Genomic DNA, 26,787 nt, shown 5'->3' on the forward strand with positions numbered 1-26,787 from the left:
AGTTAAAAGTTTAAAAAAGAAAAGGCTTTTTAACAACTTTTTTTTAGTTATTTTTACAGAATACTCTAGGTTATGAGCTGTTATGGTAAAGAGAAGGTTGGGAGATTGCCCTTACGTAGTTTAAAGCCTGTATTGACTGTAGTGCCCTCCACTCAAGAGCTCAGAACTTCAGTTGCCAATACTGAAGCTCAGAGTCCTGTCCCAAGAACTACAAGATCAATTACATTATCTACAGGCAGAACACTGTTGTCCTCAGTTAAAAGAGCAAATCAGACAATGACTTTTTAAAGAAAAAGTTATAAAATCAGAGGAGACCCAGGCTTTCCAATTCCCTCAGTCAACAGATTTTCCAGTGCAATGTCTAAGGCTCCTGCTATTTGGAGTTGAGTCGCCATCTTCATTGTCCAAGTTTGGTTCGTATTTTGCCCTATTACCAAACTCTTAAGTGATACTACTAAGAAAAAGAAACAGGAAAAAGGTAAAAGTACTTCTTTGACTAAAGGTATTACTCAACTTTCACAGTGCAGCTGACCAGTACATCTCCAGTCAGGACTGAAAGAAAAACAAAAATATTTTCAGGGAACTTTACTATACAACTTAACTTCCTAACAACTGACAAGACAGTGTAGTTTTTTCTGTCTCTCTTTTTTTTAATCATTTTTTTTAAGTACCATTTTACAAAACTCAGAATCCTACTTAGTCACATTTTCAGAATTCTAGAATGAATACATGTACTGCTGAAGGATTTATGGCATATTGAGGGAAACTGACCGCAACATAAGCAGAGAGATGAAAACACCTCTTCCCCCAAGGGGATTTGCAGAACTACTTGAGGGAAAGTTGAACAAGCTGGCTTATTCCTGCATTGTGCAATTACCTTTCTGTAACAAGAACTTACTGCCAGTTGCCAGATTTATGCAACTCACTGGAAATAGTCTTAATCTAGTTAGCATAGAATAGTTTGTCCCTCTCTCGTGCTACTCCCATGGACATGAAATTTACCATTGGAACCAGCAGAGGAACAGACTGCACTTAAGGACAATTTACTTCCCTCTTAGAATAAGAACTAAATGCTGGATCTTTGTAAGACAGTAGATGCAGACGTGATTCAAGTCTGGAAAAATATTTTATATTTAATTTGGCTATAGTACACAGCATACTGAGTTTGAGGGTAACGGCTAAGGACGGAGCACACACAAAGCCGGCAAAAAAAAAATAAAAAAAGGTTTTTACTTTCTCAGGTAAGTATTAACTGACTTGGTATTGGTAAATATCGGTTACCAACTTGCTCTTCCCCACACCATTCGCCCACCCTGAACTGGTCAGCAGTACAACCATCTGCTGCCCTTCTTTGAACTGTGGATAAAGTTAAGTTCTCCGACATTGTGTGTGCTACAATCAACTAATTTAAAAATCATGAGAGAGAAAGGGAGGGAGAAATTGCATTACCACAAAATACTTTTGCCCACAAGTTCTATCAAAGACAAATCTTCTAAATTTAGCCTCACACTTCAGGCAGTTAAACTGCTATTTTTAATCAAATTTTGAAAACTATAGGATATTACCAGAAAATTTCTTCTAAAAATGTTTACTTAATTGAATTTAAATCCACTCTACTCCAAAATAAGACTACGTGAATACTGTGTTTTCAGTAACTTATTCTATTAGTATTCATATTTTTCCAAGGCAAAATATGAGAATAAGCCAGATTTTGAAAGCAATTAAGAGGATACAAATGTTGTGCACTGCAAGAGCACAGTTCTCAAAAGACCAGAGTCCTGGCAACTATCATAATCCTTTTGAAATTGTGCATATTAAGATTAAAGATCACTTTGTTCCTCTATTCCCACAGCTAGTTGGTATGGTAAAAAGATCAGTCTCCTAGTTTTATATGCAACATCTTTAACATTTGCTCTCCTTTCTGTGCATGTGATTAAATGTAACATTTTGAAATCCCAAAGTTCTGAGAAAAACATAAATCCTTGTCCACAGCTGCTGTTTGACTCTGGAAACACATGCATTTTCTTTTCAAGCATCTACCATCAAAAAATCCCAAAGGACTTGAACTGGAGAACACCTGCATCTCTTCATTTAGTTCCAATAACAGAGCCTAAACTTCAAAATTACAAAAATAGATGCTATGTTCAGCTGCAGTTACATTCTGCCCCTAATTCCCGTGAACAAAAATGCTAAGAGCATGAAATCATTCAGGCAAGCTCTGTCATCGAGAGGATAAGATTTTTTGCACCAGAAGCCCAGTGGGAACTTGATAGAAAACTGGCAACAATTACAGATAAAGTACATAGTGAAATCCTCAGGGAGAGAAAAGGAAATGTAATAAGATAGATGGGTATAATTTTTACACATTTACGTCCAAACCACAAATGTGAATTGTCTTTAATTACTCCAATATAGAAGGCATTTTTATTCGTTCATTGTGTTAAAACTTCCAAGGTACTTCAAATTAGTCTATGAATTCTCTTTTACAAGTTTTTTCTTTAAAATTTATTTACTTGTACAAGTATTCATTTAAATTTGAACTGAGAACTTAAAAAATATTGTTCCAGCTTCAAAATCCAGACTTTGTAGTATCCCAAGTCCAAGCAGGCAAAACTAAATAAAAAAACATGACAATGTCAGGTTTTTTTAACTGCAAAAACTGGAAGTTGGGGGCATATGTAGATACATATGCATAAAACCAAACGTGTAAAAATCTCTCACCTCCTTTCAAGTAAGTTCTAACACATAAAAATCAGCTGGTTTATGATAAGAAAAAAAGTTTATGTCCCTACTTTTATGACAATTTTTTCGTATTTGAAGATATGATTTCTTCAGTTATTTTTTTCCCTTGTTGGGAGAAGGGGGTGAATGGAGTGATCTTATCTATGTTATAAAATATTGACAGAGGAGAAAAAAAATCTGAAAGTTTTTGGAAGTTTGAGAAAGTTATCACTTAAACATGAAATACCAACTTTTATAAGGTTGAATATTTGCTCTTCGGTCTTCATGCAGCTTTGACAAACCAGAAAAGCCTCCCCACTCTTGCCATGCTCCACAGCATAATAGGAATACAGGTGATACAGTACTTCTCTTTAGTCTCTTATTTCACTGCTGCATTACTGAATATTTAAGCTGATCTCAAAGAAAACTTTATTAATTGTATTTTTTATTTTAGTTCCTCTTGATTTATATGTAATAAAGCTGTCCATACACTGGCTGTGCACACACTCCCAATTATTCAACATGGCAAACCAAATAGAGCGTAATCAGCTCACCCCATCTATTCAACAGCTGGTCATAATTAAACACTAACACCAGCATTCATTTTGAAATCTCCCTCTTCTCTCAAAGGCCAGGTGAAACAAACAAGGTCTGCAGCTTGCTCCAGGGTTAATAAAGCCACGGTTATTTCAGAGAAAGAGTAAGAAGACCTCCCCAAGCCCTGGAGTAATGGAATAATCTCCTCTCTTGTATTTATTTTAGATGCTGCAGTTTAAAGACTGGGTAGCATATCAACTGGTTTTTACAACTATGCACAGAGATACCTGGGACAGCTTTTCACACAACAAAATAGGCAAAATTAAAATCAGAACTCAGGCTTGTGTTTAAGGATTAAACAAAATCATGTTTACGTTCTTTGTCCCTACGTACTTCCCTCAAATTTTAAATATATCCTCAGGGCCATGTACAGGCAAGCTGTAAAAGGAATTTGCACAACCATCCTGATTACCCTGGATCATATGATTCAAGTGATACAAGACAGTATACAGTTGCTGACTCAACAAAGAAAGGAGGAGGAATAGTCCCCTACCTGTTCCCAAGGTAAATATGCCCTGATTTATTCAAAAAAACCATTGCCATTTGCACAACCTCCTCCTTAGCATTTTATATCCAAACAGGTGCTTTGATTTTTGACCAAGTTGTTTTCCAGTCAACTTAATAAATTAATTCGTCCAAATTCCTATTCCAGACAACATTTTTAGGAAAAATTTCACAAACAGCACAATGTCAGTACTGCACAATCACCTTCAGTAGTACAGCTCTAAACCCTTTTATTCCCGAGGCATGAGTTTTTGCTGTGAAATTATCCAGTATAGCTTTTTGAACTCCCAGAAGTGACTGCAACTTACAGCAAAAGCATTTTTATGCTCTCAAAGCACCTCCCGTTTTCCCTACATGTAATTTTCACAGTCATAACAAAAAGAATAGTGATATCTCCTGTATTAAATTGCCCAGCTTCTTCAGCAAGTATTTGAAAGCAAAAGCTTTTGTTAACTCCCTGATCCTTTGTATAGAACCTGAAATAACTGAAACATTAATGTTTCCTGGTTTAATTTATGTTTAAAAGAAAAATCATTTGCAGCATACCACTCTTCCTGTTGACTGGGACCAAAGTTTAGCAAATCAGTCAGCTTTTCCCCCTCATTTGTCACCAGACACAGGTGCCACCTTACAGATCCAGAGGAGCAGAGCTAGAGTCTGAACATGCATGTTAGCGAATGTCGTTGAGTACACGGGATCAATACAACTTTCCTGAGACACTGAGGGGGTGGGTGATGTGTCCAGTAAATTTTCAACTCTAAGATCTTCGCATTTGTAATGCATCTCCATTCATCTACAATACAGGTACCACAGACACTAGTCTATTACAAAACCTGTGTTCTGCCTCTCAGTGTCCCTGCATGTAAGTCTGCCAGCACTACAGTTGTCAGTGCCTTAATTCTCATTGGCACCTCCTGTCACAACCTATCAAGGTCTCTCCACTATCTAATTAGACTATTCATAATACTGACGAGCTAAAATGTACCCTGTGACCTATAACAAAAGCAGTCATTCTAAAGTATAGGTAAGTATCCATAGATCCTTTAAAATGTACTTAATGTTCTAAGACAAAAATCAGAAAATTTAACTGAAAAAGGCAAGAAATGCAACAATTAACAATAGCAATAAATATCATTATTATGAACATTTAAAAGCTATTTAAGAGAGACAACAGGTGCAAGAGATTTTAACTTCTGTTTCAAAATGGATCTGAGTAATCCAGACACTGTTGAATCATGAACTGCTTTTTGGCAATGTTTTAGGGGCAGGAACTGAAGATAATTATTACAAAAACACTGCTGTAATCATTTCCAACATGATGCTCTCCAAGAAACATACAAGTACAGTTACTGAAAAAATAACCTAACAACTGCTGGAGTGCACAGTGCTTACAAATATTTACTCTGCATAAGAATCAAGTGTTGCTTACATATGCTCATAAAAATAACAATGACGGTAATAAATTCACTGTTACTTTTCAGACTAATGACATTCAACAACCATTACAGATGAAAAAAATAGAGAAAAAAGCACACTGTTCAAGTTATGTCTGTGTTTCATAATATTGGGTCAGCTAATTCTTTTGCTTTCCTTAACCTTGATACTTTTGGGGTTTGTTTCCCCCCCCCCCCATTTGATTCCATTGATTAGCTTGGCAACAGAATAAGCTTTGAAAAACACGAAAGCATGATTTGTAGCAAGCACCATACTGACAGCAAAACATATTTCCATGTATATTTCACAAACGTTATGGAGTTATTTTAAATAACTCTAGACACATTTCAAAATGGTCAGTGTTGCTTAGACTAATGTTTTCTTTAAAGATCACTTGAAACCATAAGAATGTCAGGTAAAAGAATTTATGCCCACAAAGTCAACAACACCCTTAAATTTATCCAAGAAACTCTCCAAAATTATTAACTTCTCATCTAAATCCACCATAACACCAAATTTGATGAGGTCAGATGTGTGCCCTGTAGCACTTCAAAAATCTCTTTTTTATTTTTAACAAATTTTATGATAAACAAATTCTTAATAATAAATTATGCTGCAAATTTAAAAGAATCATTTTGAATTTGGTATGTCAACTTCTGTGTAAGAAGCTCAACCAGGAAGAAAGACTAGAGCTAATATTTTCAACATGCATCCTGCTCCCTCCTCCCCCACAACCTCCAAGTTTACAAAAGTTTCCATATAAATAGTTTAAAAGGCAACCAAAGTCAATGAAGCATTCCTTATTGAAGAAGACATACATCAAAATGCAGCTCTTAGTTCTTTTGTCTCACAGTGAGCTAAAGTTATAATGTGTGCAGTATGTGTAAAAGATACTTTGACATTTGGCACATTTTATATCAAGCCCCTCTTTTGAAAATTACATTGGATCGGAAAAATGTGATGTGATACCAGCTTAACAAGAGTTTTGCACTTACCAGAATTATGGCAGTAGTCCATATACTGTGGAATTTGGATTGTAAAGGCTACCAAATCTGGAGCTAAAAGAGATTCTGGCTTTCTACTCTCATTGAGCCATTTACTGCTGTGTAAGTCTCTGGTGTCAGAAGGTCCTTGAATTAAAGGAATCAGCTTCTCTTTTCCACCATCACCTAAGATAAAGATTAAACTTCTTACAGCTTTTAGTATAACAAGATAAATTTTCAACACATAAACATTCACTAGTCCAAAGAGAACAGCTATTAACATTGTGAGTACAGAATTAAAAGAGGAAATAGAAAGAGCAGTATCATATAAACTACTGAACAACTTAATGTTTATCCTGTAAATGCCTTGACATCCAGGAGGATTTCAAATAAAATAATCAATTATCTTTAAAACAGTAATTTCCTTTACAATTTTTTATGAATAATATATTTAAATTGAGTTCATGGTAATGGTTAAATACACTAAATCTTTTAAGTTCTTGACATTAGTTGCCTTTATATATGAAGGCATCATATATGTTGATAAGTTCATGCATGCTCTTCAAGAAAAATTCTATTAAAGAAATAAAAAAACAGTTATCACAAAGCCCTCTAAAACTTCACAAGCAAAATACATACTTGTAGTCTTAATGGAAAATGAGACATTAAACAATCAACACGAAAATTATGCTAAGAATAAAGCCAGGTGCAACTATTCTCTGATTTTCCCATTTCTTGAGTGCTTTCACATTAATATTTGTCTCCTCAGAAAAAAAAATATTTTTGATTTAATGTAAAAATTGACTGTTCTGGGGCAAGGCTGCATCATCATGACATACTTAATAATAATAAAAAAAAACCAAAACAGAATACAAAAAACCCTCTCTGATTCATAGGAACAATGAGTAAATTCTTGTTTCAGTAACTCTCCTTGTAAAAAGCAAGGCCAATTCTCCTATACAGGCAATAAAGTTTTACATGGTCCAGCTGCACATACCTGGGGCTTTGGCACAAATTTTTATTGATCCCATGGTCCCAGAGGCACATTTGACCAATGATGTGCTGCAGTACTTCAATTCAACATTCTGGATTGAGCCCTCAAGAGTTGGCAGGGGATTCTTAGATTTCACACCTAATAAAAGAAAACTGCAAATGTACTAGCCTGTTGAATTTAAATATTTTTATATTCCTTCACCAAGGCATTTAAACTTAATTATATTTTAATTATCTACCTTAGATGTTCTTACAGCATTTTTGTTGTGATTCACAGTTTTTAAATGAAAGTGAGAGAATGCCGCGTATGGGCTTTTTAATACAAACAGTTATGCATGAAATATATACAGATACTGTGAGGAAAATACACAAGGCCACTTAGAAATTGGAATAATAAATAGGTATATATACACACATACACTTTTGTTTTCACTTTATAAGTGCCATGTCAACTATTCTCCACGTTTTTATTACGACCATTTCATTTCAGGATCTTAAAATGACTAAGTGTTTTCAGCTTTAAATTAGACAACAGCATTTTACTCAGTAGCAATGTAAAGCATTAAATCCATGCAGCTGAACAGTACAGAAGGCCAACAGCACACTTGCCATTTTTCAGAGGAAACTGGAGTTCAAACTTTGCCTTAGGTCACAAGTGGAAATAAGTTTTGGTGGTCTTTCCTCAGCCCCCATTTGTAAGCAGCAGAAAACTACTACACCACTTGGAAGAAATCGGTGCTATTGGCAGCCACTTCTGAAGAGCTGCTGAGAACCGCAGCAGAAGCAGCAGGGGATCTGCAAGCCAGGACTGAGATATGTTGGCAGAGCTCAAGGGCAGGCCCCCAAAACAGCCCCAGAGCATAGGTGGAGGAAGCCAGCCCTCCTATTTTCTACAGCTCTGCCTATCAGAAAAAAACACATAAATTTACTTGCAAATTAGAAATAAATAGTTTCAACACCTGTAAGAAGTATGAGAGGAAAAACTAACAGAAGTTACCATTTTTATGCTTTTTTCCCCTCTTGCAGAAGTGACTTGGAATTTGTCAGTTAAAATTGGCAAGCAGCTTGTTAATTATGCAAACATTAGTATAATTATGGAACCATTTCCTCGCATATGTGACATAGAATTTCTTCCAAAGACTGTAATTATGCAAGGAAAGCATTATGGAATATCGGGTAAAAAATTAAAGCATTTTGATACATATTTCAAGATAGTTACACACATTAAAGAAACGTAAAATATTATCTACAGAATGAATTATTTAGTTTTTTGCAAAATATCTCAAAGACTTAACCAAAGAAAACACATTTAATAATTACTGAAATCCTATACAGAGTCTACAGTAAGGAGCTTAAGATATCTAAAAAGACTTTCATCACAAAGACAAAAATCACCTGAACCTAACGTGATTTACCTTGCCAATGTACAAGTACCTTTTTCAAAGCACAGAAAGTTTAAAGACTGTTGGTGAACCATTTATAATTAGTAGGTTTAATATAGGAGCACATTTTCTTCAGTCTCTGAAAATTTTTGGAAATTATGAATCATCCCTCATAAATTTGTCAAATTGGCAAGCTGCTCTATAGAGAAGAAAGAAGCCTTGTTTCCTCCCTACACCTCTAACTATCTGTACTTTCCTACCCTGTAACTATAGTTCTTCCCAAATATTCTCTCTTATTATTTCTTTCATCATAATAATATCATCATAAAATCAAAGTCTCAACAACTGTAAACATAACTAAAATATTCCTTAAACATCTATTTCAGCAAACAAATGGTTAAGTGAGCAAAGACTAGGGCTTCCTTCCCTCCCCTCAGTGTTTATTAACTTTTTAGAAGTAGTGCCATTTCAAGGGATTGATTGAGCAGGAAGATGCTCAAACTCCTAGATAAGAAATGCTTTATGCCTTCAAGTACTAACTCAAATTTAGTATGGAGACAAACATACCAACATTTTAATTTAGACACTGAGCATGAATTTGAAGAGGAACTAGGAAAACCAAATCTATCACTGCCAACAGCAACATTATGCAAATTCAACGTCCTGCACATGAAGCATGAGAAAGGTTTATTCCCAAGATGCAAGACAAGAGACTAGAATTTGTACTGTCTTCACTCTTCGGGAAACACCACTGCGATTTACTTGACTTGGTTGCTCAGTGGAATCAAAACTGGAGAACAGGGCAGCCATGTCTATTTTTTAGTACAACTCACATTTTCTCCAATTAATTTAGTACTTTCATCAGGAACAGGGTAATTAAAGACTTTATGGACAGTGAGAATGAGAGAGATATATACATATGCTTGTCTCCATTAAATACAACCCATTGCTGATTCCAGATAAAAATTACAATTTTCTAAATGTGCAATTTTTTTACTGGAAACATCTTGCCCATTGTGGAATGATTTGCAATACAAATCAAGTGTTTCCTTCCTAGTATAAATATAAATTTATATATAAAAATCTATATCCATTTATATAAATATATATAAAATATTGGTATATGCTTATATAAATATATATAAACCATGTTTATACTTGGGGATCAAACATAGCCTGTTTCACTTGATTCAGACACATAGAATAAAACACATCACCAAATATCTAGAAAGCTGTTCTTTCTGTACTGCAGAAGCCAAAAATAGGCAGAAAGGTTTTCTAACTTAAAATCTACTCAACCTTATCAATTTAAACCTTGTGCACAATAACCCTGAAGAGCCATTCTGTTCCAGAAACACAAACAGACGAGGAAGGCTCTCCCACACCTTCAATCAGACATTCACATCCTAATCCCAGCTTTTCTGATTATGGTCAGCTTTGGTCTGTTCCACGTACATAACCTAGCCACACAGCTTGCCCTAAGTTCCTGCATTTCACGTCATTCTATGTCATCATCATCATCATGGCTAGGCTTCATGAATGAAGATTCAGGGAGAATTCTATGTGCAAGCAGAGGGGAATCAAATACCTAAAGGCAGGTCACAACTTTGTCTTTATAGATCAGCCCAGGATTTCTGTTAACAAGCCTATTAATGTTGAACAATCCTTTAATTTAAGACCTGTTTAAAAACATTACCCAATTAGTGATTTTATCAACAACCTACACATCTTCTGCCAATCTGTTCATGATAAGGTGAATTTGCAATGATTACCAGCAAACAAAGAGACAAAACCTAAACTGATCAATAACAAAAGACAAGAAACCAGCAAAAGAGGTATGTTACTGATTCTGAGGACAACAGTCAGGACTGTGTGCTGCCAAATCCTCAAAAGACAATAAATAACTCTTTAGAAAAATCATAGAAGAGAGAACTTCAAAATATAAAATAGGAAATGAATAAGGCATGACTAAAACTTCTAGAAGCGACTCCACATGAATTGTCCCCATATTTAGGTTATGGCCTCAGAAGGAAAAATTTCAATATTTAAAGCATTAAGTACCAATAAACTATGGCTTGGCAACATGCTATAGTAAAAGACCATCACATACTTCTCAAAATGATTGCAAACTCAGTAAAAAGATCAACCCATGAATAAAAGTAAGGAGCTATTAACCAAATGAAATAACATTTAGGCCTAACTCTTACTGGAATCAAGACAAAAAATGTCAAATTATTTTCACAGAAACATATATTTAGGTTTTACATGACTAACACAAAAAAGCTAGTAAACAAATCGAAGCATTAGAAAAACCTCATTTCTCTCCCAATACCCATTTGTGTTCAGTCTCTGCTTAAGGAGTACATCAGTGAGAACTTCTGAAAGTCAGTACTGAACTTGGTTAGAGAGATGGCACCTCTGAGGAATCTGAAGATAAAACCAAACTTAATTCTTTCCTCCTTATAATAAGAATGTAATAGAAACCAGAAAGACCAGCTCTAACTGGTGGCAGTCCTCACGTTCAAAGCATTAGAGGAGCATAAGCTTTCATATTCTTCAATGCAATAAAAGCAACGCAGCAGCATAGGAACTTATCTCTTTCGATCATTCTGCTTCCTCGTACACATCACCTGAAGAGAATAAACTGGGAGTTTGTGTTTGGGGTCCCTCCCCTCTTTTTTTTAACTGGAAAACAGAGAAAAAGCTAGGTTATAAGTACTTTCTCAGTTTCTTTCATAGTAAAATTAAATCTTTGTGATGAACTTCCTCAAGCATCTTTACTGTGTTCACAATTGCACATTTTTAATCTATCACCATAGTCTACACATCATATTTTGCAACCCTAACACAGACACTCACAGGCTACTATTTTCTTTCTTCTTCAAAACAGTAATTCAGGCAGCTTATTTGAAGGAACTTCAAGGGATAGTTGTTCAGGGTCTTTTTCTAACTCAGCTTTATTTAGCATCACAATTCCTATTCTGATTATCATAGTTCCTTATTTTCTAGTAACTGTGTCAACCTGTTTTTAGTCTACATACGTCTGTTCTAAGAAATTATTGTTTCATCCTCACCCACTCCCAAGGCTTAACAAGGCAATAACAAAAGGATTTCGGTAGACTTGCCTTGCCTCCAATGCATAGCGAGCTAGACAGATTTTCTACTGTCTTAAGCTTCTTGTGCCACAGTTCCACACATAAAAGAAATCTGTCCTAAAAAATAGCTCTGCTTTCATTTCTCTTCCACAGTGGTATTAAAAGAAAAAGTAAATGCATGAAAGGGTGAAATTCAGTGACAGTGTGAAATACTCTAAAAAAGGTCAAGCTGTTTTGCTCTTGGGCAACAGTGATAAAATACTTATCAATGTAAGTATCTACCATTCCCTTCATCAGAACATCAGCTGCAAAACCCACATGTATGCACACATACAGCAGAAATGAACCTCTTAACACAGTTTCAGTATTTTCACAGGCAGATTTCAGGGCCAAGCACACAGCCAGTCATACGCTGGTCTTCACCTTGCAGATCAATATCAAAATCTCTCTAACCAACCACTCTAATCCTCAAACTGTCTGTAAACAAACTAAGGCTTCTCCATTGCCTGAACACTAAACCAGATGTAGGACTGCCATTATTAAAAGAGATTTACATATTGTAAAGTATTTCCCAGCTTGCTAAATAACAGCAGCATTTCATCTACAGGGAGAGTCACTTAAAACAGGCAAAACCCTGTTGTTACATTCCTATTTCAAGACTCCCTACACAATGGCCTTCAAACTGTTCCCCATCTGCCTCAATCTAAAAGCCTCTTGATTTTTCTAAAGCCCTGCTTCAAATGGAGAGTTAAATAAGAAATCTGTGATTCAAAAACTGAAAACTAACATTGAAGAAAGCATAGAACATTTGGAATAATATATTTAAGGCATTCAAGGTAAGAAACACCTTTGAATAATTCTTTAGTGATAATCTGTTTTAAGCGATTATTCCGTCAGGCAAAATAATGCTTTAATTTTGAATGCTCACAGAAGAGCTAAACCGCTACCACTGAAAATACAGCAGAGCTGGGACATGTTTCAGAACTCCCCTTACACACTGTACTAAGGCTGGCCAGCAAACATTCAGAAACTTACTACCACAAACTATCAAAAGGACAAGGGCCATCCTGAAACATTATCAGTGCAGGGTACAGAAACAAAATCCATGCACAGAATCCCTGAATCACAGAATCATTTAGGTTGGAAAAGACCTTTAACATCATTGAGTCCAACTGCAAACCTAACACTGCCAAGTTCACCAAAAGATGTGATGGGATGACCAAACACCCTTTTCCAGGTGCTCTTTACAGCACAGCTGGAGGTGATGTCAGTGAAGATAACATCTTCACTAATTAACTAATTAACTAGGATTTTACCATTCTTCCCTTCTGGTAATACGGATATTTCCTCATAGACCTACCAAAACTCCCAGTGTGCTGTTTCCACCTGCAATGGTACTAACACTGACTGGAGCACAACTGGCCAGCAACTGGCAAGAGTTGCACACTGACTGCTAAGTTTCACGTGTAATTATTAACAAGTAATATTTATTTCAACTACTATTATGTACTATTTGGTAAGTGTTTTCAGGACAGAAAAGACAGGGAGTGCGGTGATGGAAGCAGTGAACTTCACTAGGAGCAATCATTCTGTGAAAGAAATCTGCTGCAAAAAACTGCACTGGAGTTGGCATAGGCACAAGAGCTGGTGCCTGAGGTGCTGTGAGAGCAGGGGAACAAGGTGGGAACAGCCCTGCCTCAGCAACTTGAGGGAAAAATCGTAGCAGCTGAAACAGTAGACCTGTGAGCGTGACACGGAGTGGTAAGCAGCTGGCCCTTGGCATCCCCCAAGTCAGAGGAGGCCAAGCCTGGGCAACATAGACAATCACCAGTCTCTCTGCCATGAGCAACCTCAGTCTCATCTCCCACGGCCAGACTTCTCCCACCCCCAAGTGGACTATGGCTCCTTTTGATCTAAATAGCCAACATATAGAAAAGGAATGCTCCCATTTTTAAACATATTATATATTGCAAATAGCTCTAAAATCTTGGTGTGGAAAGTGTAGTTTTGGGCAACTTATTAACCTCATTATTGCTAACATTCAGGCTATTTAGGCATCAATAATTATAAGCATACCTAATTGAAGCTATTATTTTAGATTTGGCAATATGACAGTGGTGAGGACACAGGATTAAAGCGGCTTTAGTGCCACAGTTCCTGCTGTTGTAAACAGGGGTTCAGAAAAAGAAAAGGATCATTTTTTCGTTCTGCACAATTCAAAAGCTGCATTTCAGATACTGCTGTATCATTTGAGAAAAATGGAAGAAGCCCAAGTTAATGTGTCAAAATAACTTGTCTTCCAAGAAAATGTAAAAAACCTATCGGTCTGGATTTCTAACTCTCAAAAAGCATGTCTTATCAATCCACATACCTATGCGTTGTCAGTAGACAAATGCTAAAAGTTACTTGGATGCAAATGCTTCCAGGATACAGATAAATAAGGACTTGAGAAACTTTCACCATTAAGTATTTGAAGTAAGATCCTGAAAAAAACAAAGACTGACAGAGGGACAGAGGAAAGAGCTCACAGATTCCACTCCCTGCACCACAGTCTTTGTTTGGAAGCATGCACTCACAGTTGGCTGCTTCCATCTCAGTTGTACATGCCCTTTCAAATACAGTAGTTTTGCTGTATTCGAGGATAATAATAGTTCATGCAAAATCTCAACACGTAAAATATATTAAAAGACTTTTTCTCATTAATATATGCTAATCTGATCACAAAAAACATGAACTGTGTTTTCTACCAAGTCTAGTTCGATTTCAACTGGCTTATCTTCAAACACACTAAGCATAAGTTTCATTATATCTTAGGCTCTGGAATACAGCCTTCATTTTATAAGTCTTCTTTTAGTAAAAAGGAAGGTAGCAACTAAAGATAAACTTTCTAGGAAAGAAAACTGTAGGAGGAAAGGACAAATTCTTAGATGAACCCTAGCTCATTCCAGATCTTATCACTTTCTGCTGCAGCTGTGGAGCTCTTTTCTCTAAGACGCATCTACCCAAATAAGCTATTTAGCAACTATGAAACTAATAAAGGTTTCCTATGAGTTTGTATTACCCTTAAAAAGCCTCATTCATCAGAACAAATGCAAACTCTATAGTGCTACGTAACATACCTACTATGCAAAAGACAAGAAGTGCCAGATCTTAGCTGGTTGTGAGCTTCCCTGTAACACACCTGATACCCAGTCATCTGTTTGCTGTCAAATAGAATATCCAATGGCTGAAATCTGTCACAAGCTCAGTTGGAGATAACTGAATTAACAGGACAGCACAGTTATGGACCAGTAAAAAGGTTAACAAGTTGAGGATTCTAGAGGATGGATACAGTAATCTTTTAAGTACAGAAACTGCAAAGGTCCATAAAAATTCAAAAGAAGGGCAGATGTGTTCAGAAACAGCATTATAAAAAAATAATAAAGAACATCTAAGGTGCAATCACTAACAGTTAATTTCCTGAGATGCCAGGGATGGTGGGAGAAGCAAAAGAGAACATTAACATCTTTCAGTCGGGAAGTGAAGAAAGCCAGCAGTCGCACGGTTAAAAGACGGAAAACAGAAGTTGCTGCTTCAACCACTGACTGTAAAGGAGTAGGCAATGGCAGGAAGACAGTAAGTTAGACAGGGTGGATAAGTAAAATATGACGGACATTATATGGAAAGATTAAAATACAGTATATCAGTATTACCTTTAACAATCTCTCCATGATTCTCCTTCTCAGAGAATACATGCTGCTTTAAAAACCAGAAAGATCTCAGGTTACCCTTTACATGTTGTTTTCCATGCACACAGATGACAAGATCTCACTGTCTTTAAAGAAGAGTTTTGTTTCTAACTGAAGTATCACTTTTACTCAGAGTTTTCTATATCGCACTGATTTCTTTATATCACTATGCTCCTCCCAGCAATTTAAATATTGATTGTTAGGGTATATACTTAAAAACACAATGCTCTGATATTAACAAACATGTTTGTATTTTCTTTTAAACAGCCTATACAACTACTGATGACTTAAAGAAAAACAATATATTTAGTGTATGGAATGGCAGTTTCTTACACCAGGAGGATATTAACCTTTAATACTTGAAATCATTAAAGAAATGTTTGTAGAAATATCTTTAGCCTCTTTATCTGGTCAAAGTACTGGAAGTTAAGTCGTGTCTGTACAAACCAATCATTTCACCAGCAGTTTTATATTTCTTTAAAGCCTCATATAAAAAGCACCTGCTTAAAGTGAGTAATGGAGTTTTATATTCATTGCACTTAGGAACAGCGTATGTAACCTATTCCGTTTTCCTCCCTTGTGGAATATATTTCAGCTTATATTGCACAGCACATTACCGATGTGTATAAAGACTCTCTGATCAGCAATTTGGACTGCAGACAGCAACCTGCATGAGTACACTTTTTTCCCCCCTCCTTAAATACAGTATCCACTTGATTCACTAACACAAATTAAAACCATCCTTTAAAGACGATGATCTCACCTTCACAGTGAATACATAAAGCCCATGCATGGAACATCATAACAATGTCAGGCTACAATCTGCAGCATACACCCTGCACAACCAACAAGCAATACACATGCTGTCAGCATTATAAAGAAAGAAGCCAGCATATAATCTTTTGCAGCCAAAGAAGAGAAAATCTCCATTAGCGCGATTAATTTTTGAAATGTTAAAAACCTTACTGTCTATTAAGATGAAAAAAAAAGAAAATTCAAATGCAGAGAGTCCTGTAACATAGCATGTATTAAGGATACAATTTAATCTTGGAATTTGCATCTTGTTAAAAACAGCATGAAAAAGGGTACTTCTTTACTATAGCTTATTAAAGCACATGCTTGTGACATCTTTGTAGTTGAGTAATTTAAGGAACTCAACTCAGCCTCAGCAGAAGGCTTCCCTGCAGAATTTAGTACTGTATTTTAATAATAGTACGAACTTGAATAGTCTAAGAACAGTTGTCTTCAATTACAACAACATTCATATTGTACTCAAGTATGTAATATAGGCATGATTGTAACAAAAAGAACATATTTCAATTTTTTTTCATTAACAAGGCAACAGTGGATTTTGAAGGAAAACATATAATTTCTGTAAACACTTCTGCACAATTAACCAGAATCATATAATTGTATCCATGAATCCATTGTAACATGGATTTGTGTGTTCTGTGTGTATATTAAACACAGAAAACACATTGATTTCCATGTATTTCGAAGTGTCCTTCTGATTTATCCCCTATGCACAGAATCCTATCTTCACAAAAACAGATGCCACCTTAAAGTAGACAGTTACTTTTTGCATCTTATTCCATGCACATATCTATATGTTGGTAAGTTTTAGATAACATGGAAAATAAATTTGCCAGAACAACTTAAACTAGGCATAGAATTACCCATCATTATTATTGCACGTAAGTACTCACTGAATACTCATTGAACTAAACAGGAAGAAGGGCTATATTACATTAGCTTGATTAGTACCTCATGGAAGGCTGCAGAAGTTTTGAGGTCAAGGCAAGTTTACAGAGCTCATGAGCAGTGGAAGGAATAGATATTCTGTAGTCACACATCTGAGGTAATATCTGTGATTGGGGAAGAACATGTTTTCTAACTTACTCTAATTAGGTTAGCACTACAGTAAGGTTGTTTGTTACAAATTTTAACTGTGATATACTTAGGACAGTAAATCTTGAGAAATTTACCCATTATTAAAATAGCTGAAGAAGAGAGGACTTCAAAGTTAAAATTAAATCCTGGTAAATCTTCACAGTATCTTAGAATGATATTCAAGGGAAATGTTGAAAAGGAAAAAGAAAAGTCAACTTTTTAATACATGGGAACAATACTATGAACTTACTCTTTCTACACTGTTGTTTCTTTTGCAATTAGACATCCTTAGCATAATTTCAAGTCTGTATTAAATGTCCTTATAAGTATTATAGCTCATCTTAGTTTATAAAAAGGAGGGCTATATGAATACCAGTTGTAAGCTTTTCAACAGAAAGATGTAAACTTATTTAGTGATCTGTTTTTCTCTTTCATCTTATCTCTAGTTTCTGTGTAGATTTATAATGCTCATTGTTTCCAATTTTAACAAATCACCTAATGGCAGAAAGGAAAATATGTTAACCCTGGAATTATTTGCAGTTGTAGAAATCCCTTTTGTCTGGCTCATGCAAGGCCTGCAATCTGTTTTAAACACAGATTGTCTGTCTTTTGTCTGACAGCCACCAAGCTGCACAAATTACTTTCTGCCTGTTCACCTGTTTGCAGCTGTGTCTGTAAGCTACGGATTCTGTAGTTTGACTTGAGCAACCACTCCAGGATTGATGACATGTGCTGCTGATAAACTGAGCAATTTGAAGAAATTACTGGCTAAACTTATTGAAAGACATCTGTGCATGAGCTGAGAACTAGAAGCCTTCAGTTGTGTGTTTGCAACCTGCAGTGGCGGCGATCTGTTTGAAGTGATATCCTTCTATAAGAGAGCTGACCCTGCCGCAAAATAACTGAACCATCTTTGCAACATATTTCTTCAACTACCAATGGAATTCTGCTCTTTTGGTCTTACATATACTTCCTAAACAGAGGCTATAACAACAATTAAGACTTTCTATACTCATCTAGCAGAAGCAACTTTTTTTGAAGTGTTTCCATCTCTCACTTAGGTTTTGCATTCTCTGTTGCTTCCCAGCCCTCTCTGCTCTAAAGACAAGTTCTCAGCAGTTAATGTTAGTATGAGCATCTCACAGGCACACTTATTATGTTAGCCAAGACAACATGCCCCTGCAGAATTATGGGGGTACAGCTCAACTTCTTCCACTTGCAGTACCTCATTACCTCTTTGGCTAACTAATATTACTGCCTGAGATTTCTGCTCTAAAATTCAGTAATCCAAAAACTGCATTTCTGAGCCATGTGAACGTGGATAATGGTTGAGCTTCTAGAGGATACTTGCAGATGTTCATTTTAAGTACAAGAAGCCTAAGATCTTTCAGGGTGAGCATGTGCATGCATATGTGTGTATGTATGGAATTCTTTTCATTTAAAAAAGCTCCATGAGCCTGGTGAGCTGCATGTGATAGCTAGTCATTTTTAAACTGTGCATTACATTTAACAAAATAAATTTCCAAGCCCTTTACGACACATTCTCTAGTGATATACTTCAATGTTGCTCCCACTTCCTTTGTTCTTACACATTTAGCATAAATGTGTTTCAAGGATACATTGTGACAGAGGAAGCCACAGCTGAATTCTACACATTTGCAAATGTTTTAGTAGCCCAGAATAAACAACAAATTAAAAACATTACTAAAATTGCTTCATACACTAATGAGAAAAAAAAAAAACCAGCAATCGAAGGGAAAGCATGTTAAGCCTAAAAAGGCAATTAAGTGCCTAGAGAACTTCCACAGCCTGTAGACAGAAGCACAGAAATTGTCCACTTTCACATCTGCACATTAACCCTCTCTCCCTTAAGTCCTCATTTTAGGCATTTAAAAAGGATTAAGTAAGCAGCACTTAAGTACCCAAAACAAACTGGTCATTTCACCTTGTTGTCTTTGCAACTACTTCATACCAAAAGTCAAGATACTGACTAAAACGATCAAACTATCAAGATTTATATCTGTACTATTTGTGAGAATTAGTAAATGACAGGAGTGCTTTCATTTTAATTTCTTTAGTATTTGGAAGCAAATACTACCTTTAAAAGTATCTTTACAAGCAAGGTCTACTAACAGTGATAACAATTTTCAAAACATGTATTATATTTTATGAAAAATTATCACTGTGCTCAAACATATTTGAAAATAAAAAAGCAAAGCTTCCAAGTCAATTAGTTATTATAAACTGGGCTTTCCCATTTCAGAACCCATAAACTAGATTCACCATAGAGCTGAAGTGACTTCCTGGAAAAATAGAATATATAGCGTAGTGTATATGCATACAATAAATCAAGTCCTGATTATGTGCAGCTAATAAGTATACATCACTAATAATAAAATGCTTAAGATACCATGCTACAGTAGATATCTAAGTAAATACAGCACATTTTTATTTTTAGTGTCTATGCATATTGTGAGTTTGAGCGTTTTTAATGTCAGCTTTTATTTTAAAAGAGCTAAGTCGTGAGAACATTCTTATGTACCACTTCATAACTCTGACACCAAGTATGTATAAAAAGATTAGCCTTTATTTGGTATAAAATCAGTTGGCAGTTTTACATCTGTGCAATGCAACATAAATACCCCAGCTGGCATCTCAAGCTCACACACATATGGACTTCAAAACAGAAACTTCCTTATTTGCAGCACTGCCAGGGTAATTTTGTATACTCTGCATACTACAGCTATTTGTCAGGCCCCTGCAGGTGTGCACTGCACATAAACACACAGCTGTAGTCTAGCAAGCCAAGTGTTCCATCAAACACATAAAGGGAGACCTCAGCAGCTGGATTAGTCATCCCTGCAACAGGTCCAGGGAGAACAATATGGGTTAGTATTTTTGGAAAAGCATGGATGGTAAATTTATGATTATGCTGGCCTTACCAAATAACTGCTGGATTGTGTCATTTTTATGCAATGTCTACTTATTAAAGTTTTTGTTAGAATGGCTGGAACAGACTGAATATTTTTTAGTTTTTAATATAAACAATAAGGTAGTTTATGTATAAAATAGTTTATTAAGTGCAAAATGTTAAAAGGTTTTCATGCTAGTGGTTGGTTTTTGACAGATGTTACAATTATTTGCATTGGCTTTAACAGACAAATCGCTGGAATCAATTATAGTTAGTATATCAAAGTTTCTTAGTAGTTATATATTACGCTTTGTCACATTTACTATAACTACATAGGATTTTTCTATCTCTGTTTTTTGCTCTAACAGCTTAGATCATAGGTGAACTCCTAAAAACAGTTGATAAAGAGAAGTGTAAAATAAACACGTTACTGTTATTAACTTGCTTATTTAAACTATGATTTTATTAAATTAAAAAAAACTAACCAAAATTACTCTCTCTCAGCACTCTTTAGAAGACACCAGCATCCACAGAATTTCATGGTGGATATACAGAAGTTAAAAATATTTTAATCAACCAGAAAAAGCAATAAAACTAATTTTATGCAATTTTTTTTTAAGAAACTTCATATGTCAAAAGCAAGAATAAAATGAATCAGTAAGAAAATGAACAAAACTTCCAAAATATTTTCCACCTGTTTTATCCAGAATGTTCACTGTCAGTATGTATTTCAGCCTCAGAAAAGATGACAAACTATGAACACTGTCAGGACCAATACTAGACACATTTCATCCACTAAACTTTGAGTTCAAATATGCAGGCACCTGTGCTTGCTGCTCTTTAGTGTTTGTTTAGAAACACAAATATTTACCAGATCTAACTCATAGGTCTCTTTTCTGAAGATGACATATTTACACACTTGTAACAGCTCTTTCAGATTTCATGTGCTGGGAGGAAGATGTCAATTCGATAATTCGGTACAGTGGACATTGACCAGCACTGAGAATATAACCATGTTTTTCCTTGCATACAGCAGTACTTGGCAGCACCTGGGAACACTATGAGCAGGAATCCATTCCCAACTGCTCCTGCTGCATTAAGTTAATTGCATCATTTCATGAAAGAAGAGATGGGGTTTCCTAAAGGTCACTTTCCTGAACAGGACCTAATGACATTTCGAGACCCTTTATGTGTCATCCACCAGGAATATCACTACTGGTTGCTCAGAAATGTACATGAAGGTTATGTTAATATTATGGTAACATAAAATCTAATCATTACAATTACTGATACGTAACTATCAGAGTCATTTCCTCATGTCATATAAAGGTAGCTGTTTTTTTAAGCCAAACAGGTTGTAGCAAATGCTGAAAAGGCACTCATGGCACCAGACAGAGATGAACAGTACTCAGCCATACTCAGTATAAGAGCCACTAAAACATGCCATAACAAAATCATAAAGAAACACTTCAAAACAAAAAAAAATCGTTATTTAGGATACAGGGTAAATAGAAAAGCAAAGTTAATTATTCCTTTTTATGCAAGCAACTATCTTTCTGAATCAAAAGAGAAAATCTGCAATTTCAGGGATACATATTTTGCACCCATCTTGGATCTACAGCCAACAAAAAACACGTATAAAGCTTTAACCATGGAATTACTCATTTGGTAAACTGAAGACAGAGTCCATATCAAAGATACAATAACAAAGGGAATATGGTAGAACAGACCAATGGTTTGAAGGCACATTTTTCAAGGTTTAATGGCATATTATGCCATTGATGAACAAACCTCATTCAAAAGAACAATAACTGTATTAAAATGACGTATAATCATAAAAGAGCCTCTGAGAAATCAGTCGACCTTACTTCAGATGAAACCTAAAATATCTTTCTTTAAAAAGAGCTAAAGATGATCATATTATAGAGCAAAATAACATGATGCCCATAAAGCAAAACTGTGCTTTTCAAAAAGGTGACTTCTTAGGGCATCTTTAAGAAAGTGTTTCTGTGAATACTACAAAAAATTTTAAGAGAGGAATTAGTGGTTGTAAGTGTTAATATTATGCAATGAACTATAGGAGAATATAAATTTTAGAGGGTAAGAGAGCAAGAGAGGGACAAAGGGCATTGGTTTTCCCTGGGTATATTACATTTATATAATGGATTATATATGGATCTATCAGCCAGAATCTTGTGTTTTAATCCTGGTTTTGGCAGGTATTTCCTGTCCTACCCCAAGTAAAAAAAGCATACAGTTTCTGGGCATTAACCTCTCTAGAGAAATATAAGGTCTTACAGGGGCATTTATTCATTTGATAGGGGGAGATTCATGTTTTGTAATAGTTTTATTATTATTATATATATTAATCACTACACAACTGTCACAGAACTATTACAGTATTATATATGTAGATCTAAAATAAGTTTTCTGCTTGTACACCAAGACATTCTGGATTAACTGAAGTCCACAAGAATTGCTGTGTTATGCATCAGTCCCAGGACCGCCCAGTTGCTCAGATTCAGCCTTTCCAGAAGCAAAGCTTCAACAGCACCTATGAAAATGATGGGCCCAATCATATGTTCCACTAAGAGTATCACTGTATTTTGGCACTACAAACGCATGGTGCACAGGTGTTTATTACTGGGCAGGTGAGGGGTAGAATGTCCTAGTAAGAAGTACAAGACAAGGAATGAGAGCACTGAATACTCACATAGTAGTAGGGCTCTGGAAAAGGGAAAGTCCTATAGAGCCAGAAGAAAATCAGGACCTACTTCCCCAAGCAGACTAAATATGGATCTGGGCTTAGCCTTATTGTAGGTATGGATTTGAATCTGGTTTGAGCTCTCTGAGGTAACCCTTTCCAATTAAAAAGAAAAAAAATTAAAAATCTAGAGCCATCATGATGCAACTTTCCCTTAGCCTGTTCTCATATCCTGAGGAACTGCATTCCAGTACAATTAAATCAAGCCACAGACCCTCTTCTTTGCCTAGAGACCTCAGGCAAGCAACCACTTTCAACAAGAGGTCCTTTCTAGGAAGAAAAATTAGCTTATTTGAAAAAACTGATAGGGAAACTGTTCTTACGATGAAGGACGTGTCTTTACAGCTAGATGGCAGGGATAGCTGTACTTTTTTTCGCTTACACAAGTCAAACCATATTTAGAATATCTTCACAATCAAGTCATCTACACTTTTGTTTTCTTTTAATTTAAAACTGAAATTCAAAGATTTGCCTGCCTTAGCTGACTGGGATTTTAGGCACAGTTACATTACATATATCTTAATCACATCCTGCCTAAGACTGTATCAAACCCTTTTGAAGCAAATCAAATGAAAAAATCTAGTGGCACAAAGTCATTGCTGAACTTCATTTTCTGCTGCAGATAGCATGCCATTTTTTAAAATTTAATTAATAAAAGTTGAAGCATCTAAGAGTCCCACTTGGGAACCGTTCAAGAATATTGATCAACAGCACTGCTGAGTAAGAGCATTTTGTGTCTCCAAAATTTTTATGCACTCCTTATGCAAGACACTCCTACTCAGTGTTAAGAGAGCAGACCTGGATAATTTAGTGAAGTATATAAATATTGCCTACTGCAGGAAAACTACAAGCTACTGCTGAAATGGCAACAACAGAAAATGCTGGTGGTTAATCAATTGATACTACACATTAAAGAAGAGAATAATTAACAATTACTGGAAGGATACAATGGTTTCCCAAATTAAAGTTTGAGACTCATCAGTGACTTAAATTTTAGAAACCACCATCACTAACAGATAAGTGTTCTTTGAGAAACAAAGAAAATGTTCTCCCTATTCAAAAAATCTGTCACGTGAAATAGGCAGGCTATTCAGAGATACATTCCATTTACACAAATGGATACAAATCAAGAGCAGTAAAAAAGATTTTGTAGTACAAAGAAATAAAGGGAAGAACTGCAAAAGGTTCTATAATTTTGGTCTTTATTTTAGTTAAATCCTATCCTGGTAAATGTTCCAGTTGAGAAGCCACCCTGCACCTTAAAATGCTTGAGAAATGCGTACTGATTGTATCTCCAAAACATTTTAAAAGCCTAGTTATACCCAAATTGATAAAGAACTCCCTATCTGGAGAATTATACTACCGTTGCCCAAACAGCTGAAGCAACACTATCAAACTGTAACCAACTCCAGACCCCTTCGAGTATCACACAGACCATGCTTGCTTCTCTCTCCATTCCTACCTCCACCTTTTTTCCCCCCATTTTTCTTAAAATACAAGCTATTTTATAGGGTGACTGTAATAGGATACTATGATCATTGCTGATTGCATTTAGAAACAGACCCTTCTAATCCAGCTGCTCTCCACTTCAACAAATGCCATTTAAAAGCTACTTCATAAAAACATTATTGCTTCATACTTAAAAGACATTAGGTTAAGATTTTGAAAATTCCATTCACTTGATTGTATCAGCAAGTGCACTATATGTTAGATTTATCATTAAAGCAAAATCTATGAGAACTGTTTTCCAGACTTCAGTTAATGCTCTTATGACACATTTGGCCAAGGAAAAGGGATGAAAACCAGTAGTGCTTTGAAGCAATAGCCAGTAAATGCCGCTGTGGTTTACCAAGAGTGGGATGCACAACACATTAGACCACAGTTAATGAAATTAAATAATTTCTTATGTTTTTTAAATGTGTGCTGTATTACTTGCTTGGAAACTACACAACTGCTTCATTTTTGAGATTTTACCTTTTTTTGTAGTAAATTGTATCTCTTCCATCTACTGGTAATTAAATCAGTAAGCGACTACCACTGTTATGTATTTTATAATACTATTTAAAGCAAAATAACTGAATAAATAAACTGCATGTTCTTTTTTGCTTCTACATAAAAAATAAGTTCCAACTTTATGTTCCTTACTCAAAGATCCAGCAAAAAGATTATCGTGAGGAAAAGAGGATAAAGTTTTCGCATACTACGTACTTGTGTAAGATGTACATTGATAAGCAGTTTCCGTCCATAACACGCCCATGAAATGTGGATTTAATGTAATGCTGTCTTGACAGAAAAAAAAAATTCTCCTGGCAGATATTTTTGCGTAATAGATTTCTAAAGCTTTAACTCCAGTCTTCAAGTACAACATCTTCAAAGAAATGAAGTGGCTTATTTACCAAAATAAAACACTATCTGTCCTCTATTGTTCTTAATTCTTGAAAAAACAAACAGATAATTACTCTTCAAAATCCATTTACATCTCTAGCACTTCTAAGTATTTACATATTAATGATAAATCTACGGTTAAAGCACAGCTAAATTAAATCCTTAAAGATGACTACATGTATCCATTATATAAAAATACACTGCATATTCTCCTATTTACATCAATAAAACTATGAAAAATAGTATTTTCCCCTTGGAATTTAAGACAGAGAGCTCACAGACAAAAATTAATTTCTTTCTGGCAGTCCAACCAGCTGTTGTCTCAAGCTAAGAACTCAATTCTCCTCAGTCCCTCAAACTTTCCAAATGCAGCTCTTCACACACTATGCTCTACCAAGTTAATTTATGACTATGCAATGTTAATTAATAAACTTTTCCAGTTACCATAATTAGCTAACAGTAAACTGGGGAATGGTCAATAGTCTAGATCATTTTTACATTGCACCACTGTAAGAAGCTACTACTATTCATCCCAAGGGACTATCATGCCACAATTTTGCTAATTATAGTTATCAGCAGATTGAGGAGATTTATATGTGAGAGATTATTCATGAAAGAGCAGCAAAAACAACCTACAAGAGAAAAGGCAAATGGCAATAGCCCTTCTATTAGCCCAAATCAGAAGAGCTACTGTCTTCTGTTTGCTACTGAGAAACATTTTAATAAATATTTGGAAAAACACTGATATAAAAATTAGAACTCCGATATTGGGAGGTGGGGCGTGGGAGCACCATTGGGACATTGGGAGGGAAATGAAGATATGGGACTTCCCATTATCAGGACTTTTTTTAGACAAATCACTCTTCCCAGATAAAACCATGAGAAACTCAACAGTGAAGCTCTCAGTGAAACTTCCAATACTGAGCCTATAATTTCCGTATATATAAAAACAGAAGCCTCCTAAAGTGAAATAAAATGAGATTATTGTGCTTAACAGAAAACTGTCTTTATTAGCAGAAGCGTTGGATAACATGGCCTTTAACACAAGTTACACTGCACACTAAAGTGGCAGTGAAATTCAGATCACATATCCTCATTTCCATAATCATTTTCAGATGCCTAGAATGCATTAAATACAGTGCCATCTTAAAAACTAAAAGCAGACATTCCTTTGGAAATTAATTCAGTATTTAGCATGTCATACTCAGAAAAGATCTCCTTTTATAATGTAGAAAAATTGGAACATAATAAATACTATAAGGATGTTTGTTATTTCATTTGCCTTAATTTTGTCCTACGGGCACAAATATACACTACAGTTGTGGAAAGATGGCATTCATGTCCAGAACACTGTATTCTAAGAATGTAAGCTGTAAGTCTTTCTCTGAAAATAAACATAC

General features: G+C 35.5%; 1 protein-coding gene across 1 annotated transcript in view; it reads right to left on the reverse strand.

Annotated features, from left to right (window-relative positions):
• Positions 1–26,787, reverse strand: part of VPS13B (vacuolar protein sorting 13 homolog B) — a 424,599-nt gene that overhangs the window by 291,456 nt on the left and 106,356 nt on the right. Inside the window, 2 exon segments of the mRNA XM_032708140.1 lie at positions 6,252–6,425; positions 7,237–7,371. Coding sequence (XP_032564031.1) covers positions 6,252–6,425; positions 7,237–7,371 — 309 coding nt within the window.

This window comes from Chiroxiphia lanceolata, chromosome 1 (assembly GCF_009829145.1).
Source record: "Chiroxiphia lanceolata isolate bChiLan1 chromosome 1, bChiLan1.pri, whole genome shotgun sequence".
Lineage (NCBI taxonomy): Eukaryota > Metazoa > Chordata > Aves > Passeriformes > Pipridae > Chiroxiphia > Chiroxiphia lanceolata.